An 18,812-nucleotide genomic window follows, 5' to 3' on the forward strand; every position below is an offset into this window, starting at 1 on the left:
TCCATTTCTTTCCTGAAAAGGTCTCAGGTTCCATCCCCGGCAGCGGCAGGGAAAAGAACCCCCATCTCTAAAAAGACTCCTCCTCGGAGCATGAAAGTCACACAGCTTCACCCTCCCCGCCACTCTGGAGTAACCCCCTCCTGCCCCCATTTCCATTCTCTGCTATGGGGTGCAGATTTCGCATCAGGACCCCGTAATGCAAGCCATCCATATATCTCCTCCTCCAGCAACTCCCCCAGTAAATTGGCAGGGTGGTGGTATCCCGGACGGAGCCCCAAAGAGCAAGAGGCAAAAGGCAGCTCCTTCACGTCCGCTTCACACAGGGGGAGGGCTGCTCTAAGGAGTGGCATAGCAAGGTCACGTGGTACCCAGTGCGATATTTTTTGGTCACCCCCCAATATATAATAATAATATAATAATTTATTATTTATACCCCGCCCATCTGGCTGAGTTCCCCCAGCCACTCTGGGCAGCTTCCAACAAAATATTAAAATACAGAAATCCATCAAACATTAAAAGCTTCCCTAAAAGCTCGTGCCTACAGGACCACCTCTCCTTTTATGCCCCGCGGAGGACCTCAAGGTCCACAAACAACAATATTCTGGAGATCCCGAGCCATATGGTTGCTAGATTGGCCTCTACTAGGGCCAGGGCCTTTTCAGTATTGGCCCCCAACTTGGTGGAACGCTCTTTCACAGGAGACCAGGGCCCTGCGGGATTTGTCATCTTTCCGCAGGGCCTGCAAGACAGAGTTGTTCCGCCTGGCCTTTGGGTCGGGCTTAGTCTGCCCCTGTGTTTTCCTCCCTCATGGCTGGATTTATGGACTACGTAAAATGAGGCTGCATTATAAATTTTAATATTGTATTTTAATCTGTATCTTAATTAATTGCTTTTTATGTTTTATTGCAATTTTATTGGTGTTAGCCCCAGTTAGTTTTGACTGGGGAGGGCGGGGTATAAATATATTAATTATTATTATTATTATTATTATCATCATCATCATCATCATCACATTGAAATTATTAAAAGAAGGCTAAATAAGATGCTTACAGTTGCAAGTGTTATTTTCTGGTTTATTTTCTTTGAGCATAAGCACTTAAAACCCTTTTTCCTTAACTCTTTTCTCTGCAGATATTGAAATCACATCAACTCCCAGAGTTGGTGGAGCTAGAATAAAACCCAGCCCCCCCTCCAGCTGGATTCCGCCCATGGAACCAGTGAATGTGTGTGCTGTCTTCTTCCTGAAGCCTCTCTTTTAAATCTAGGTTACCTCTTAAATGTAATTTAGCATGAGCATACGGATCAATTTGTAACTGACGAGACGATAAAGATATATACTCTCTAGTTGCTAAAACTGAAATTGGCACAGGATCGTGTGTGTGTTCCCCCCCCCCTCTCTTTTTAACATACCTAGACTCTAGAACACTGCCCATCCCAAAAAGGGTGTGAAGTACGACACCTCTGTGTATAGTGTGCTGGGATACTCACAGATAAAGAACCAATTGTTTGTGTGTTCCGGCAAATATGCCTCACTGGTACAGACTGATTTCTGGAAAAATTAAATCCTTCTTCCGGTATAGGCAACACCATTTTTTTTTAAAGTGTTAAAGAATGTGAAGAAGCACCCCAAATAAAAGTCTGAAATAATGCATTGGTCCTTTTAAAATATGCTTGGGGAATGTTTGGAAACAAACATGCCCCCATGGGCTCCTATTTAATAAATATTGTGTGCCGGATTCAGCTAAATGGTCGCACTACGAGGATCCGGCAGGCTTTCCCCCTTTCATCCCCCTCCCCAATTGGCCCTGGGGAGGTCAGGGGAAACCCCAGAACAGTGTGCATGGGAAGGGGGGGTCATTTCACATGGGAAGCAGAAATGTTGTGTTTCAGAACACAACACTAAATTCCATCCATTATTTGGGGTGGGGGTGGGGTATTAGGGGAGGGATTCTGCCTCTGGTGGGGGACATGTCTTGCTCCTTAAGGGGTAGTTTGTCGTCCTTTGGTCCCCAAACTGCACTCCGCTCTCACCTGTGGCTCCTAGAAGTTGTCAGCATGCGACAGAAGCCACACCTTGGGGAAATGGCTTCACCTGGCCAGCTAAACCAGGTGAGAGCAGCCGATGGGTCTCAAACCCTCGGTAAGTTAGGGGCTTCCCCTGCACATGAAGACAGGCTCTGGCAGATGGAGTTATGAGACCAAGGGTCCAAAAGTCACGGTTTCTGCACATGTTGCAGGGGGAAGTGAGATGCAGATGGGGCTTGTCCACCTGGGAAGGGAGACCATCGAGGAGAAGGAAAGCTCTGATCCTAAACCTCTGCTGCCTTGCAGGATACCTTCAGGAGAAGAAAAGGTATCGGAAGCAAACCCTACATAAATCCAGAGTGGAGTCCCGAAGGCATAGAAGAGACCACAAGGGCCACCCAGTCCAGTCTTGCCATCTGGGCAGCCCAGGACCTCCGGACACACTGCCCAGGCTCATGCAGCCATTGGAATCCACCACAGAGATGCACCCCACTGTCTCTTGAGACAGCTCTGCGTTTTTCTATTCCACTACCAGAATAGGATAATAGAATAGAATAATAATTTATTGGCCAAGTAACAACATACCTGGAATTTTGCTTCGGCTACATTGCAATGTGTTGTTGTCGTTTAGTCGTTTAGTCGTGTCCGACTCTTCGTGACCCCATGGACCATAGCACGCCAGGCACTCCTGTCTTGCACTGCCTCCCGCAGTTTGGTCAAACTCATGTTCGTAGCTTCGAGAACACTGTCCAACCATCTCGTCCTCTGTCGTCCCCTTCTCCTAGTGCCCTCAATCTTTCCCAACATCAGGGTCTTTTCCAAGGATTCTTCTCTTCTCATGAGGTGGCCAAAGTATTGGAGCCTCAGCTTCACGATCTGTCCTTCCAGGGAGCACTCAGGGCTGATTTCCTGAAGAATGGATAGGTTTGATCTTCTTGCAGTCCACGGGACTCTCAAGAGTCTCCTCCAGCACCATAATTCAAAAGCATCAATTCTTCGGCGATCAGCCTTCTTTATGGTCCAGCTCTCACTTCCATACATCACTACTGGGAAAACCATAGCTTTAACTATACGGACCTTTGTCGGCAAGGTGATGTCTCTGCTTTTTAAGATGCTGTCTAGGTTTGTCATTGCTTTTCTCCCAAGAAGCAGGCGTCTTTTAATTTCGTGACCGCTGTCACCATCTGCAGTGATCAAGGAGCCCAAGAAGGTGAAATCTCTCACTGCCTCCATTTCTTCCCCTTCTATTTCCCCTTCTGCCTCCATTTCTTCCCCTTCTATTCCCCCTTCATGGATCAATGCCTTGTCGTGGCGAAGGGGCTTGAATAACTCAGAGAAGCTATGAGCTATGCCATGCAGGGCCACCCAAGATGGACAGGTCATAGTGGAGAGTTTTGACTAAACGTGATCCACCTGGAGAAGGAACTGGCAAGCCACTCCAGTATCCCTGCCAAGAAAACTCCATGGACAAAGACAACAGACATTGCAATGTAAACATACTTTAATACTGTTGCACAATACAGTAACACAACAAAGGAACTGACCTCCTCTTCCGCTACACAACTACGAATTTAACAATTTGATGGCACATGGGGGGAAACGGTTCCTGTCCCTAGCCGGTTTTGTGTATAGAGTCCTGTAGCGACGTCCAGATGGAAGTAAATCAAACAGCTGATGACTGGGATGCAAAGGATCTGGGACAATTTGCTTTGCTCTCTTCCTAGTTCAGATAGCATGAAGTGACTCTATTGAAGGCAAACTAGCACCAATTACCCTTTCTGCAATTCTGACTGCTCGTTGGAGCCTTTTCTTGTCCATCTTGGAGGCCGTGCCATACCAGGCAGTAATAGAATTACAGAGAACAGTTTCAATGATACCTCTGTAAAATTGAATCAACGCTTCCTGGGGCAATTTAAATTTTCTTATACGCAAGAAATACAACCTCAGCAATTAACTGAGCAACTCTAGGATGCTTGTGTTATTACTTAGGCACAGTCACTCTTTTTCCCTGAAGCTTAACTTACTTGTCACAGCATTTTCTGCATTTCCTTTCCATTGAACCTCAATATTTTGATTTTTCTTTGTACACCCACATGTGTATACAGGCAACTCCCCATTTGCGCATGTGTTCAAAGCATGGATACCCCATTTTCGGCCCTGGAAGTGGGTGCAACAGGGTGTGGCGGGCTTACCTGTGCACCGTTGACATTCATGATGACCTGGAAGGGAACCCTCACAAAAACTGAGGGTGTGTGTGCACAAATTTTATTTTTTTTTATTAATTTTTTTTATTAATTTTCCAATTAAAACCAATTATATCACATTCAATATTTCAAATTATACACATATATATATCAATCAAACCGAATGTTATGCCAAATCATCTAAAGAATTTTTTATTTGGGTTCCCATGCTTCAAGAAATTGGGAATTCCTCGCAACTGTCCACTGCCGTCTTTTTTCTAAAGTTCAAATCGTCCTCCAAGTTCATAATAATCCAGATCTTCCCCTTACAGTCACATAGATGTATTCCACTTTCATCCGATTGTTTCCCAGCTGCTGAGATAAATATCAAACAAAGTTTCACAGATGTTCTTTCTCCTGTGTGAGTTAATCAGTCCAGCCTCCCCATAAATCTTCTTAATGGAGCTCCCTGTTGCGTCGAAGCAGCTCGAAGTAGCGCCATCTTGAAAAACTCAAATCACTTTCGTTTTCTCTCATAGCCATGAAGATTTACGATCATTATAGAATTTACAGCTTTTTCAGGCAGGAGACCCAAACATCAAACCATTAACTCTTGGTAAATTAATGGATCTCCTTGCCCTATAGCTGAACTTAGCTTCAGGTCGCTGCTCCAATTTAAAGTGCGTCACAGCTCATAAATCCTCCGAACGCGTCCAGAACTTCTTCCGTCCGACTAGGGGGGGGCTTTTCTCATCGGCAACTCCACATCTTTAAAAAATATGCTCAGTAACAACAATTATAAAGTTCAACTCACACAGTCTTTTGCTTCTCTTTCACTCCAAACAAGCCAGGACATCGCGTCCGGGAAGGTACGAGGCAACAATATGAAGAAAAAAAAATAAAAACTCACTTCCCTTATCGCTCCGTCCCCATCAATCCTTCTTCCAGATGCAGTACAGTCTTTTGACTCCTCTCCCTCAGCAGCATAAATTTCTCAGCAGTAAACAGCGCTTCTTCCCCTCCTTCTGAAGTATGTCCATAGATTTAAGCCTAATTATCTTCTTTAACCATGGAAATCCCCGCCATGCAGATTAGCGTCCGGGAGTCCTGGCCCTCGTAAGTGCTCAGCCCAAGCTCCCCCCACTCCAAAAACAGTCGGAGTGGGTCTGGGGGCATCGCGGGCCAGCGGCCCCTCTCCGTAACCCCCGGAGAGGGTAGGGGGTTGCCATTTACTCCCCTAGCAACCGCCAAATTCCTTACGAAGGTCAGAGAGATGGAAAACAGGTCCGCCATTCCTGCAGGCGGAAACCGGAACCTGAGGGTGTGTGTGCACAAATTGGGGGAGTGCCTCCTGACTGAGATAAAACCATGTACGGTAAATGATGATGTGAACTTTAGGCCATAAAAGCTTATGCCTCAATAAATTGGTTTCAGTCTTTCAGGTGCCAGAAAAGTCTTGCCCCACACGGCTACCCTAATTTTTTGAAACTAACAAATGCACATTAATACAGACATTTATACCAGATACAGCTAACCATCTTCACTGATCCACTGATACGAGGTAAGGCTGCCGCTTGCACAGAAGCTTTTCTCACATTCCACATGCTCACGTCGCTTTGCCCCTGTGTGGGTTCTCTGATGTGTATTGAGATTCCCTCGACGGCTGAACCTTTTCCCACATTCCGAGCATTTGAAAGGTTTCTCCCCTGTGTGGGTCGTCTGATGCCTGTGAAGGCTTCCGCCCGTGCTGAAGCTCTTCCCGCACTCCGTACATTTGTAGGGCTTCTCGCCTGTGTGCGTTCTTTCATGTTTAGTAAGGTGTGTCCTCTGACCGAAATTCTTCCCACACTCAGCACATTTAAAGGGCTTCTCCCCTGTGTGAGTCGTTTGGTGCCTGCTAAGGCTTCCGCTCGTGCTGAAGGTCTTCCCGCACTCCGTGCATTTATAGGGCTTCTCTCCCGTGTGAGTTCTTTGATGTAAAGTAAGCTGCTGGCTCTCGATGAAGCTCTTTCCACACTCCATACACTTATAGGGCTTCTCTCCCGTGTGGGTTCTCTGATGGGAAAGAAGGCTCCCACTACGACTGAAGCTTTTCCCACACGCCATGCATTTATAAGGTTTCGCCCCGGTGTGAGTTTTCTGATGTGACGTGAGATTATAGCTTTGGCGGAAGCTTTTCCCGCACTCCAGGCACTTATATGGCTTTCCCCCCGTGTGACTTATTTCATGCGCGGTCAGACTTTTGCCATCACTGAAGCTTTTCCCACACACAATGCACTCGTATGGTTTCTCCCCTGGGTGGATTCTTGGTGGAGAATTAAGGCTTCCGCCACTGAAGAACCTCTTTCTACACGCCATACATTTATAAGGTTTCTCCTCTGTGTGGGTTTCGGGATGTGCGTTAAAGGGGCTGCCGGAAGCAAAACTTTTCCCGCAGTCCATACATACGTACATTTTCTCCCTTGTGTGGATTCTCTGATGTGCATGAAGGCTTCCGCTATGGATGAAGTTCTTTCCACATTCCAGGCACTTATACGGTTTTTCGCCCGTGTGAGTCCTCCTATGTGTATGAAGACTTCCGCTGTTGCTGAAGCTCTTTCCACAGTCCGTACACTTGTATGGTTTCTCCCCTGTGTGAATTCTTTCATGGGTAGTAAGGCTTCCGCTGTCGCTGAAGGCTTTTCCGCACCGCGTGCATTTATAGGGTTTCTCCCCAGTGTGAGTTCTCTGATGAACGGTAAGATGGTGACTGTGACCAAAGCTCTTTCCACATTCCAGGCACTCGTAGGGTTTCTCCCCTGTGTGGGTTCTACAATGCCTGTTCAAGTTTGATTTATCTTTGAATGTTTTCCCACACTCCGGGCATTTTTCTTTTCTATTTCCTTTCTGATCTTCCTGTGGGATTAGGAGTTTGTGGACACTGGCACCCGGAGAAGTAGAGAACGTCTTCCTCCCTGCCTTCGGCTGGTTTCCCTTGTGCTTTTTCCATCCCTTTTGAAAGCCAAGCAGCTCCTTTCCCACTGCATGCTGGGCCGTTTCTGATGACACCTCAGATGGCTCTGCAGAATTCTCATTGTCCTTCTGACTGTCGCCTGCTCACAGAAAAGAAAAACTTCATGTTAGGAGTTCAAGGCAGAAATCTCATCAGGGAACTGAGTCAAATTAGCCATTTCTCTAATGACAACATCTCCAAAATTATCCCCATTCTTCTCTGTCCGCACTGCTAAAATCTAGCTTACAGCAGGCACTCAGCTGTATTCCTCTCAGCTCTAAAGATTGCTGACTGCAATATTTTGCATGATTATTTCCAAAAGCTTTATTCCAAAGTTCATTACAATGCCCAAGCCTTGGTGCTTACCAGGTGCACTATTTGAAAGTAAAATAATAATAATAATAATAATAATAATAATAATAATAATAATAATAATAATAGAATAAAACCAATTTGTTGGTAAAAATATTTCATAGAATCATAGAATTATAGTTGGAAGGGACCCGAGGGTCATCTAGCTCAACCCTCTACAATGCATTAATACTGTTCATAGCCATCACTCCCAGGGCTCGAACCACCAACCTTCTGGTTAACAGCACTGACTATGTTCCATGCTGGGATCCCTAAATTGTGGTGGCAAATACTCAGAACAGGCGTTTCCCCTCTCCAACATCAATCAGCCAAAGAGATCTTTACCCAAAGAGTCCAGATTCCCACAACTCTCCATCGTGGCTTCCATCTACAAAGCTCTGTGGTCTGGATCCGGGAGATTTTACTCCCCCTTGGCGAAATACGCAGTCACCTTCTTCTCCGTTGAAAGAAAGGAGGGTTCTTCATTTGAAGGTAATTTCCCCCACATGCACAACTGCTCCCTGTTTGAAAGGGGGGGAACAATGAATAAGCCAGACCGACACATAAGCCAAGCAGGAGAAAGCTGCTGTGAAAGTCATTTATTTTATTTTATTTTATTTTAAGTCTACCAATGGTGTGGAGGCTTATGAAACATGCAGCAATTGGATTCTTACAACCGGATTCAACTAAATAGTTGTGCTGGCAAGAGCCAGTGCAATGAGTCCTATTACTGCAAAAGTGCTATAATTTTGTTCCAGCATGGAACAAAATGTATAAATATAAATTTTCTGTTTTACAATTTACAATACTCATTTAAACAACCTTAAAATATCCTTGACTTCCCGTCTTCTCTTTCCATGGTTCGTTTTGCATATCATAAATCCCTGTATACTATAGGTAAATTAAACCTTTCAGACTTTTAGAGGACATCTGAAGGCAGCCCTGTTTAGGGAAGCTTTTAATCTTTAAGAAATTAGTGTATTCTAATATTTCTGTTGGAAGTTGCCTAGAGTGAATGGGGAAACCCAGCCAGATGGGTGCGGTATAAATATATTATATTATTATTATTATTATTATTATTATTATTATTATTATTATTATTATTATTATTAACAACCATTCAGTATTCCATTATTACTGTTGAATTTATCTTGATGCTGCCAATGTTTTCAAGTGTACACAATCCCCCCCATATATTCAACAATCATTTCCAGTCTTCTCAGTGCAACAGTGCTTTCCCCCTCCTCCCACCTCAGTGCCCCCCAAAATCAGATGGGGGGGGGGAGCAGGAGAACCACTGCCTGCATCACTGTGCATGGGGGGGAGGAGGAAAGAGAGGGTTGTTTCTTTTTCAACTGTTTGTGTTTGTTACTCTGCTATGCATTTGTCTTCTCATATTGCAAACCACCCTATATGGCTGGGGGACGTGTCGCTACATCCAAAATCAGTTTGAAGTCCCCAGCGCGGTGATGGCTCCATAATATTCGACATGGTGATATGTCGTGAATCACGATGCGTGTGCACTCTAGTTTTTTAAAATCATGATGCGGCAAAAACCATGAAGCTGGTCATCACTTCTCTCATGATTCCTGCTGCCCCTGTTGCTCTGTACAGTCAAACCTTGGTTCCCAAACGGCTTAGTTGCCAAACAAATCGGCTCCCAAACACCGCAAACCAGGAAGTAAGTGTTCTGGTTTGCGGACATTTTTCGGAAGCCGAACGTCCAACGCAGCTTCCGATTGAGTGCAGGAAGCTCCTGCATCCAATGGGAAGCCGTGCCTTGGTTTTTGAATGGTTTTGGAAGTCGAACGGACTCCCGGAACGAATTAAGTTCGAGAACCAAGGTACCACTGAAAATGGACCAGTTTTAGATCCCTAAGTAGCAGCAGTTGCCAGGACATTACCCTGTTCACCATCCTTATTTCAGACATTGTGATATATCGGCATATCGCAATGTTTAGCTGGTGATATATCACGAGGTTGAAAACCAGACATTGCTCAGCCCTACCGCCCTGTGATCCTTAGAGGAAGGGTGGTTTATAAATTTAATCAATAATAGAAATAGTAGTAGCAGTAGTAGTAATAATAATAATAATAATAATAATTCCATCAGCTAAGCAGAAAAACTTGCACTATTTGAATCGCATTCTGTGATGGGCTCTTGTATCTCCTGAGCCATCAAGCAAGTTTGGCAGCTCGGAGGGATCTGAAATGGACAAGCCTGTGCTGGGCTTCCTGGGAAATGATATACAGTATAATGAAATTAAAAGGATGTTTAAAATAACGTTTGTAAAAAAAAAAAACCCTAGAAGCTTTTCTTTTGGAAATTATAGGGACAGAACTATTCAAACTGTACACAAATTTATTCATGTATGCGACTATAGCAGCAAGAATGTTACTTGCCCCAAAATGGAAAGAGGCAGAAGTCCCATCAAAGGAAGAATGGATACAAAAACTTATGGAATATGCAGAAATGGCAAAACTTACTGGAAGAATAAGAAATCAAGATCACAAACTTTTTATAAAAGAATGAAAATGGTCTATTGAATATTTACAACTAAAGTGTAAACAGATAAGAACATTGGCAGGATTATTGTAATAACCTGCAGTTTCATAAGAGTATATATTTAAAGATGAATAAATGAGCAAATTAAGTTAATTTGGATATGCAGAAGATATTAAAAATAAATTTAAGGAACCGCAGAAAGAAGGGGAAGGAAGTCAAGCTTTGAAATGTCAAAATGATTGTAAAATCAGTGAAATGTATAAACCTGAAAAGTATTTAAAAACATATATGAAATGGACAAGGCTGATTCTGCAGATGGGAAAGGGGAAGTGATAACATCTTGCGGTGCCAAACGTGAACAGAAAGAGGAATATTGTCAGTTCCTGAACCCCTCTCTGCAAACACACACATCGAGCCCCTCCATCTCTTCCCACGAGTCCCTTCCCTTACCTGAGGCATCTGCCGGATTTTGCGCTCCAGCCCAAAGAAGAGACGATCCAGGTGGGTCCTCCAATGGCATCGCAGTGGCTGTGGGGGAGACGGAGGAAGCATGAATCCTATGCCAGTTTCCCTGCCAGGTGTGGCTGGACTACAGCTCCCACTGCCTTTTACCATTTGTGATGATGGCTGGGGCTGATGGGAGCTGAAGTCCAACCACAATTTGGAGAGCACCAGTTTGGCAAAGGCAAGGGAGCACTCCCAGATGCAAGGAAAAGCAAGCCACAGGCATAAGCTAAGCCGGTTTTCTCCTGCTCCGGAAAGTAGGATCTGTACCAATGGATTTAAGTTACACAAAAGAAGATTCCGATTCGACATCAGGAAGAACTTTTCTGACAGTAAGAGAGACCTGTTCGGCAGCAGAACAGTCTCCCTCAGAAGGTGGTGGACTCTCCTTCTTGGAGACTTTTAAGCAGAGGTCCATAGAATGGTAGAATTGGAAGGGACCCTGAGGGTCATCTAGTCCAACCCCCTTCACCCAATGTGGGGCTCGAATGCACAACCCTGAGATTAAGAGTCCCATGCTCTACTGACTGAGCTATCCCAGCTCATTTGTCATGGATGCTTCAGCTGAGATGCCTGCACTGCAGGGGGTTGGACTAGATGACCCTGGGGTTGCCTTCCAACTCTACCATTCTACGATTCCAGGTGCAAAGTGCACCAGATCCGAAAAGCAAGTATTTCAACAAGTCTTCCGGCAGGGATACTTGCTTCACAAAGGGGTTGGACTAGATGCCCCTCGGGGGTACCTTCCAACTCTACAATGGCATGATTCTGCAGTCCTCCCAGCAATGCCATTTCTCCTGTCCCGGGGTTAGTGTGGAGAGATATCTGAATGAGAAGGGAGGGCAGGAAGACAATGCAATGCAAAGCGGGAGGGAGGGAAGGAGGGGGGCTTGGAGGGCAGACGCCCTTTGCAGCTGGAGGAGCTCGGAGTGGTTTTTTTTTGGGGGGGGGGTCTTTTTCACCTCCCTCTCCCCCCCCACCTCGCAAGCAGGGCTGATTCCCAGGCACCCTCTTCTTCCCCACCCACAATTTCCCCATGCGAATGAATGGTGGGATGGGCGGGGAGGGGAGGGGGCGTGTTGCTTCAAGGGGATCGTGCAATGGAAACTTGGCAGATATTTGGATCCCTGAAATATACAGTACATAACAATCCCCTTTTGTATTGCATAGATCACGACCCCCTCCCGCCACCTACGCGTCTAAGAGAGGAGTTAGACTTCCCCTTTCTCTCCAAAAAGGGAAAATTCTCCCTCTCCCACCTGCTGCCCTTCCCAATCCATCCCTCCAGTGTCGCCCCCTCCTCTCAATTTATTCATTTTTGGGGGGTCTTGTCATTTTCTGCACAAACACACCCACCCCTCCTTCCCTCCCTCCCTCCTGCTGAATCTCACCTGGCCTGCCTTCCTTTCGCTGGGATGCGGAGGGAGGCGAAGGCACCATTGTCTGGCAATTCCACCCTCTCTCCCACACATGGGGGAAACTTCCTGCCTCTCTAGGAACCACAGCTCAGTTCCTATGTTCTTTGGAGGACCGAGTTGGCAGGAGCTGCCCCCCCCCCAAAGAAATCACAGCTGCTTGAATTATTCTTTCTCTGTGTGTCTCTCTTACACACGGAGAGCAGACCCTCCAAGTGTCCCTATTTTCCAGGGACAGTCCCAGATTTTCAGGTTTCTGATTTCTTTCCTTGTTGTTGTTGTTGTTTAGTCGTTTAGTCGTGTCCGACTCTTCGTGACCCCATGGACCATAGCACGCCAGGCACTCCTGTCTTGCACTGCCTCCCGCAGTTTGGTCAAACTCATGTTCGTAGCTTCGAGAACACTGTCCAACCATCTTGTCCTCTGTCGTCCCCTTCTCCTAGTGCCCTCAATCTTTCCCAACATCAGGGTCTTTTCCAAGGATTCTTCTCTTCTTATGAGGTGGCCAAAGTATTGGAGCCTCAGCTTCACGATCTGTCCTTCCAGGGAGCACTCAGGGCTGATTTCCTTAAGAATGGATAGGTTTGATCTTCTTGTAGTCCATGGGACTCTCAAGAGTCTCCTCCAGCACCATAATTCAAAAGCATCAATTCTTCGGCGATCAGCCTTCTTTATGGTCCAACTCTCACTTCCATACATCACTACTGGGAAAACCATAGCTTTAACTATACGGACCTTTGTCGGCAAGGTGATGTCTCTGCTTTTTAAGATGCTGTCTAGGTTTGTCATTGCTTTTCTCCCAAGAAGCAGGCGTCTTTTAATTTCGTGACTGCTGTCACCATCTGCAGTGATCAAGGAGCCCAAGAAAGTAAAATCTCTCACTGCCTCCATTTCTTCCCCTTCTATTTGCCAGGAGGTGATGGGACCAGTGGCCATGATCTTGGTTTTTTTGATGTTGAGCTTCAGACCATATTTTGCGCTCTCCTCTTTCACCCTCATTAAAAGGTTCTTTAATTCCTCCTCGCTTTCTGCCATCAAGGTTGTGTCATCTGCATATCTGAGGTTGTTGATATTTCTTCCGGCAATCTTAATTCCGGCTTGGGATTCATCTAGTCCAGCCTTTCGCATGATGAATTCTGCATATAAGTTAAATAAGCAGGGAGACAATATACAACCTTGTCGTACTCCTTTCCCAATTTTGAACCACTCAGTTGTTCCATATCCAGTTCTAACTGTAGCTTCTTGTCCCACATAGAGATTTCTCAGGAGACAGATGAGGTGATCAGGCACTCCCATTTCTTTAAGAACTTGCCATAGTTTGCTGTGGTCGACACAGTCAAAGGCTTTTGCATAGTCGATGAAGCAGAAGTAGACGTTTTTCTGGAACTCTCTAGCTTTCTCCATAATCCAGCGCATGTTTGCTATTTGGTCTCTGGTTCCTCTGCCCTTTCGAAATCCAGCTTGCACTTCTGGGAGTTCTCGGTCCACATACTGCCTAAGCCTGCCTTGTAGAATTTTAAGCATAACCTTGCTAGCGTGTGAAATGAGCGCAATTGTGCGGTAGTTGGAGCATTCTTTGGCACTGCCCTTCTTTGGAATTGGGATGTAGACTGATCTTCTCCAATCCTCTGGCCATTGCTGAGTTTTCCAAACTTGCTGGCATATTGGGTGTAGCACCTTAACAGCATCGTCTTTTAAAATTTTAAACAGTTCAGCTGGAATATCATCACTTCCACTGGCCTTGTTATTAGCAATGCTTTCTAAGGCCCATTTGACTTCACTCTCCAAGATGTCTGGCTCAAGGTCAGCAACCACACTACCTGAGGTGTACGAGACCTCCATATCTTTCTGGTATAATTCCTCTGTGTATTCTTGCCACCTCTTCTTGATGTCTTCTGCTTCTGTTAGGTCCTTACCAGTTTTGTCCTTGATTATGGTAATCTTTGTACGAAATGTTCCTTTCATATCTCCAATTTTCTTGAACAGATCTCTGGTTTTCCCCATTCTATCGTTTTCCTCTATTTCTTTGCATTGCTCATTTAAGAAGACCCTCTTGTCTCTCCTTGCTGTTTTTTGGAAATCTGCATTCAGTTTCCTGTATCTTTCTCTATCTCCCTTGCATTTTGCTTGCCTCCTCTCCTCCGCTATTTGTAAGGCCTCGTTGGACAGCCATTTTGCTTTCTTGCATTTCCTTTTCCTTGGGATAGTTTTCATTGCTGCCTCCTGTATAATGTTACGAGCCTCCATCCATAGTTCTTCAGGCACTCTGTCCACCAAATCTAAATCCTTAAACCTGTTCCTCACTTCCACTGTGTATTCATAAGGGATTTGATTCAGATTGTATCTTACTGGCCCAGTGGTTTTTCCTACTTTCTTCAGTTTAAGCTGGAATTTTGCTATAAGAAGCTGATGATCTGAGTTACAGTCAGCTCCAGGTCTTGTTTTTGCTGACTGTATAGAGCTTCTCCATCTTTGGCTGCAGAGAATATAATCAATCTGATTTCGATGCTGTCCATTTGGTGATATCCATGTGTAGAGTCGTCTCTTGTGTTGTTGGAATAGAGTGTTTGTGATGACCAGCTTGTTCTCTTGACAGAACTCTATTAGCCTTTGCCCTGCTTCATTTTGAACTCCAAGGCCAAACTTGCCAGTTGTTCCTTTTATCTCTTGATTCCCTACTTTAGCATTCCAGTCCCCTGTAATGAGAAGAACATCCTTCTTTGGTGTCATTTCTAGAAGGTGTTGTAGGTCTTCATAGAATTGGTCAATTCCACTTTCTTCAGCACCGGTAGTTGGTGCATAAACTTGGATTACTGTGATGTTAAAAGGCCTGCCTTGGATTCGTATTGAGATCATTCTGTCATTTTTGAGATTGCATCCCATTACAGCTTTTGCCACTCTTTTGTTGACTATGAGGGCCACTCCATTTCTGCTACAGGATTCTTGCCCACAGTAGTAGATATGATAGTCATCCGAACTGAATTCGCCCATTCCCTTCCATTTTAGTTCACTGATGCCCAGGATGTCGATATTTATTCTTGTCATCTCATTTTTGACCACATCCAGCTTACCTCCACTCATGGTTCTTACATTCCAGGTTCCTATGCAATATTTTTCTTTACAGCATCGGACTTTCCTTTCGCTTCCAGGCATATCCGCAACTGAGCGTCCTTTCGGCTTTGGCCCAGCCGCTTCATCAGCTCTGAATCTACTTGTACTTGTCCTCCGCTCTTCCTCAGTAGCATGTTGGACGCCTTCCGACCTGAGGGGCTCATCTTCCAGCGTCATAACTTTTATATGCCTGTTGTCTTTGTCCATGGAGTTTTCTTGGCAGGGATACTGGAGTGGCTTGCCAGTTCCTTCTCCAGGTGGATCACGTTTAGTCAAAACTCTCCACGATGACCTGTCCATCTTGGGTGGCCCTGCATGGCATAGCTCATAGCTTCTCTGAGTTATTCAAGCCCCGTCGCCACGACAAGGCATTGATCCATGAAGGGGTCTTTCCTTAGGGTGTCCCTATTTTCATCGGAGAAATGTTGGATGGTATGGAGTTATACCACCCCCAAGCCAAGGAGACAAATAATTGGAAGACATCTGAAGGCAGCCCTGGATGGGGAAGTGTTTTTTTTAAAAAAATGTTTAATGTTGTCTTGAGGGATGGAGTGGTTTGATATTGAATCCAATGATTTACAGAAGCATTGGACTTCCCCTCCTTGGAGGTCTTAAAGCACAGACCAGAGAGCTGTAGAATCATAGTTTAGAGTTGGAAGGGACCCAAGGGTCATCTAGTCCAACACCCTGCCATGCAGGAATCTCAACTGAAGCATCCATGCAGGGGCATAGGAAGATAGGGGCGGTGCGATCCCAGGGGCGCCATTGCGGCTGTCCGCCCCACCCCCAAAACGTGCGCCCCCACCCCTGCTCGCAGCGCGCCCCGCCCCCAAATGAACACCCTGCCCCCAGAACACGCGCCACGTCCCTGGGGGCAGTGCGCCTGCTCTCCGCCCCCGGTGGCGGAGCATGGAGCACCTCCACTGCATCCATGACAGATGGCCACCCAACCTCTGCTCAAAAACCTCCAAGGAAGAATAGACCACCACCTCCGGAGGGAGACCGTTCAAAGAGCTCTTACTGTCAGAAAGTTTTTCCTGATGTCATAAACTTATTTCTTGTAGCTTGAAGCCATGGGTTCGAGTGCTACCCTCTGGAGCAGGAGAGAACAAGCATGCTTTGTATGTCCTGCATCAAGCAGTGGGCTGGAGATGCCCTCTGGGAGACCTCCAATGCTGTGGCTCTGAACTGTAGCTGAAAATCTTCCCAGAGTGGCAGAAGACAATTTTTAGAAGACATCTGAAGGCAGCCCTGTATTGGGAAGCTTTTAATGTTTGACATTTTATTATGTTTTTATATGTGCTGGAAGCTGCCCAGAGTGGCTGGGGAAACACAGCCAGATGGGTGGGGAATAATAATAATAATCTATATATATATATATAAATGTAGGCATTGCGCGCACAGAGGTCACAGCCTTTCTCCGTAACCGCTGAACCGTAATGTAACAAATTTGGCCACAACATTCCATGCCCTTCAGGGAGGGATCTGTCATTTTAAAAATATCAAAAAAAAACACCTTTCACACCTAAAATAATTAAACACAAAAAAGTGGTGCTCAAATTAGACGTCACCACCAGAAGCTCTGAAGACTCCAGCAGCATCCAATAGAAAGGCAGATCGCACGCTGCCACCTCCAAAGCTGCGCCGCCAGATGACATCACAAAATCCCACAGGTCCATTTAACACAAAACCCACAGCAATGCGTGGCTGGGCCAGCTAGTAGTAGTAATAGTAGTAGTAATAATAATAATAATAATAATGGTGTTTCCTGCTTGGCAGGGGGTTGGACTGGATGGGCCTTGTGGTCTCTTCCAACTCTATGATTCTATTATTCTAATAATAATAATAATAATAATAATAATAGGTGCTGGACTTTGTCTCCTGGCTTTAGCAAATGCCTCTTTCTTCCCCTTCCTTATTATTTTACCAGTTGGCTTGAGATGAAGCTTATCTGAGTTTGCTTTCGGGTCACATCTACCTTTGAGCTCCGTCCCCTCCCCACCAGCACCAATCTGATCTTGTGCTGCAACTTTAAAAACAACCACCACAACCCTGTGTTTGGTTTGGAGCTCAGACAGCCATGTGCTGGCTGCAGCTATATTTTTAGAAAGAGGTTTAACTACTCCAAATGATGTAAGAATTTATTTTCTGTAGCTCTCTGTGGAGTCCCTTGTGGCCGGAAGCAGGCTCTGAAATGCTGCCAGCAATTAAACAAAGTTTTTGGCTGCTGGTTCAGGAGGCAGTTGGCCCGCCTTTTCGGGGATTTCCTTTTGGATGAGAACTCTCTGTCTTTTCTGGGAAATCAGGTGAGAGCGAAGAAGCGGCAATTTTCCTTTTGGACAGCAGAGGGCGCTGCTGCACCATCAATAGCCTCTTTTGAAAGGAGAAAGGAAGGCTGCTAAATGTTAAAATCCATGCAAGGAATCAGGATTGACCCAAGGCATTTTGGCACCTGAGCTGGACCGCAAAATTGTGCCTCCTTTCCCACTTAGGGAAGACCACCAGGTTTTTTTGTCAGGGCAGCTGTCAGGAGCAGGCAACAACAACAAACAACAACAACAACAACAGGTATCTGAAGAAGTGTTCATGCACACGAAAGCTCATACCAATGACAAACTTAGTTGGTCTCTAAGGTGCTAGAAGGAATTTTTGTTTGTTTGTTTGTTTGTTTCAACAATAACAACGGCACTTTAGCTGACATTCCTACATTGTGTGGGGTTGGACTAGATGACACTTGGGTCCCTTCCAGCTCTAAGATTCTATGATTTTAATGTATTATTTTACCCCGCCCAGCTGACTGGGTTGTCCCAGCCACTCTGGGAGGCTTCCAACATATATATAAAGATAATAAAACATGAAACCTTGAAAAGCTTCCGTATGCAGGACTGTCTTCAGATGTCTTCTAAAGGTTGTATTGTAGCAGGGGCCCAAAGGGCCCCAATTAAGGTGATAATGTAAATCCCTATAAATCCTGGAATATGCTTATAATAGTGAATTATGGGAGCTTGTTGCTTTAAGAAACTGATGATTTAGCAAGATGCCGTTCTTTTACCAGAACAGAAGGTCAGCTAATGCGCAAATCACAAAGATATAATTCATAGACTAGAACACAAATTGTTACATAGTACACATAACACAGGTTCCCAACACGCATACTATCTCACAATGTAACATATTATTGAGAATCAAAGGCCTAGTTAGCAATCCTTGGCCTAGTTAGCAATGCTTACTGCGCATGCGTATTAGATTAGGTAATGACATACGTATTAAATATGAAATGACATAATGATGAATATTAAAATATTAAATGCTGTAATGCTTTATGTGATTGGTTAAGTCAAAATCCTTTGTCTGAAATGTTATAAATTCCTGCCCAACCTTTGGGCGGGGTTGCAGTTTTGCGAAAAGATTCAACTGTAACCTTATTGCCTTGCAATAAACATAATGGACTCCTAACTCCTCTTGTCTCTGAGTTTTATTGGGCTAACTCAGAAGATAAGCCATTTTTTGGCTTACAACAGTATCATCTCCTTGACATCTGATAGGAAGGCGTTCCACAGGGTGGGCACTGCAATGAACCCCCTCGCCAACGTTGCCGATAGATTATGAGACGAAAGGGTACAGGGGTAAAGCAATCCCCACTCAATTCCTTACGCCTTAAAATAAACCCCTCAATTCTGGGCTTCTCAGGAAAGAGAGTCTAATTCCAACTTTCGTGGCCTGAT

The 18,812-nt window shown here is 45.1% G+C and overlaps 1 protein-coding gene across 2 annotated transcripts; it reads right to left on the bottom strand.

The window, feature by feature from the left end:
• Window positions 1-2,653: 2,653 nt before the first annotated feature.
• On the bottom strand, window positions 2,654-12,022 carry LOC118081257 (zinc finger protein 883). 2 transcript variants are annotated; one of them, XM_035107654.2, is made up of 5 exons: window positions 11,953-12,022; window positions 10,508-10,585; window positions 7,897-8,072; window positions 5,524-7,300; window positions 2,654-4,267 (listed from the first exon to the last, which is right to left on the bottom strand). In XM_035107654.2, the coding sequence occupies exons 3-4, from the start codon at window positions 7,937-7,939 to the stop codon at window positions 5,739-5,741; spliced, it is 1,605 nt and encodes a 534-aa protein (XP_034963545.2). In that variant the 5' UTR covers window positions 7,940-8,072; window positions 10,508-10,585; window positions 11,953-12,022; the 3' UTR covers window positions 2,654-4,267; window positions 5,524-5,738. The 2 variants fall into 2 exon arrangements, with proteins under 2 accessions (XP_034963545.2, XP_060125637.1); XM_060269654.1 differs by lacking the exon at window positions 11,953-12,022 and having other exon boundaries at window positions 10,508-11,039.
• Window positions 12,023-18,812: the final 6,790 nt, after the last annotated feature.

The sequence above is a fragment of the Zootoca vivipara genome, chromosome 2 (assembly GCF_963506605.1).
Source record: "Zootoca vivipara chromosome 2, rZooViv1.1, whole genome shotgun sequence".
Classification (NCBI taxonomy): Eukaryota; Metazoa; Chordata; class Lepidosauria; order Squamata; family Lacertidae; genus Zootoca; species Zootoca vivipara.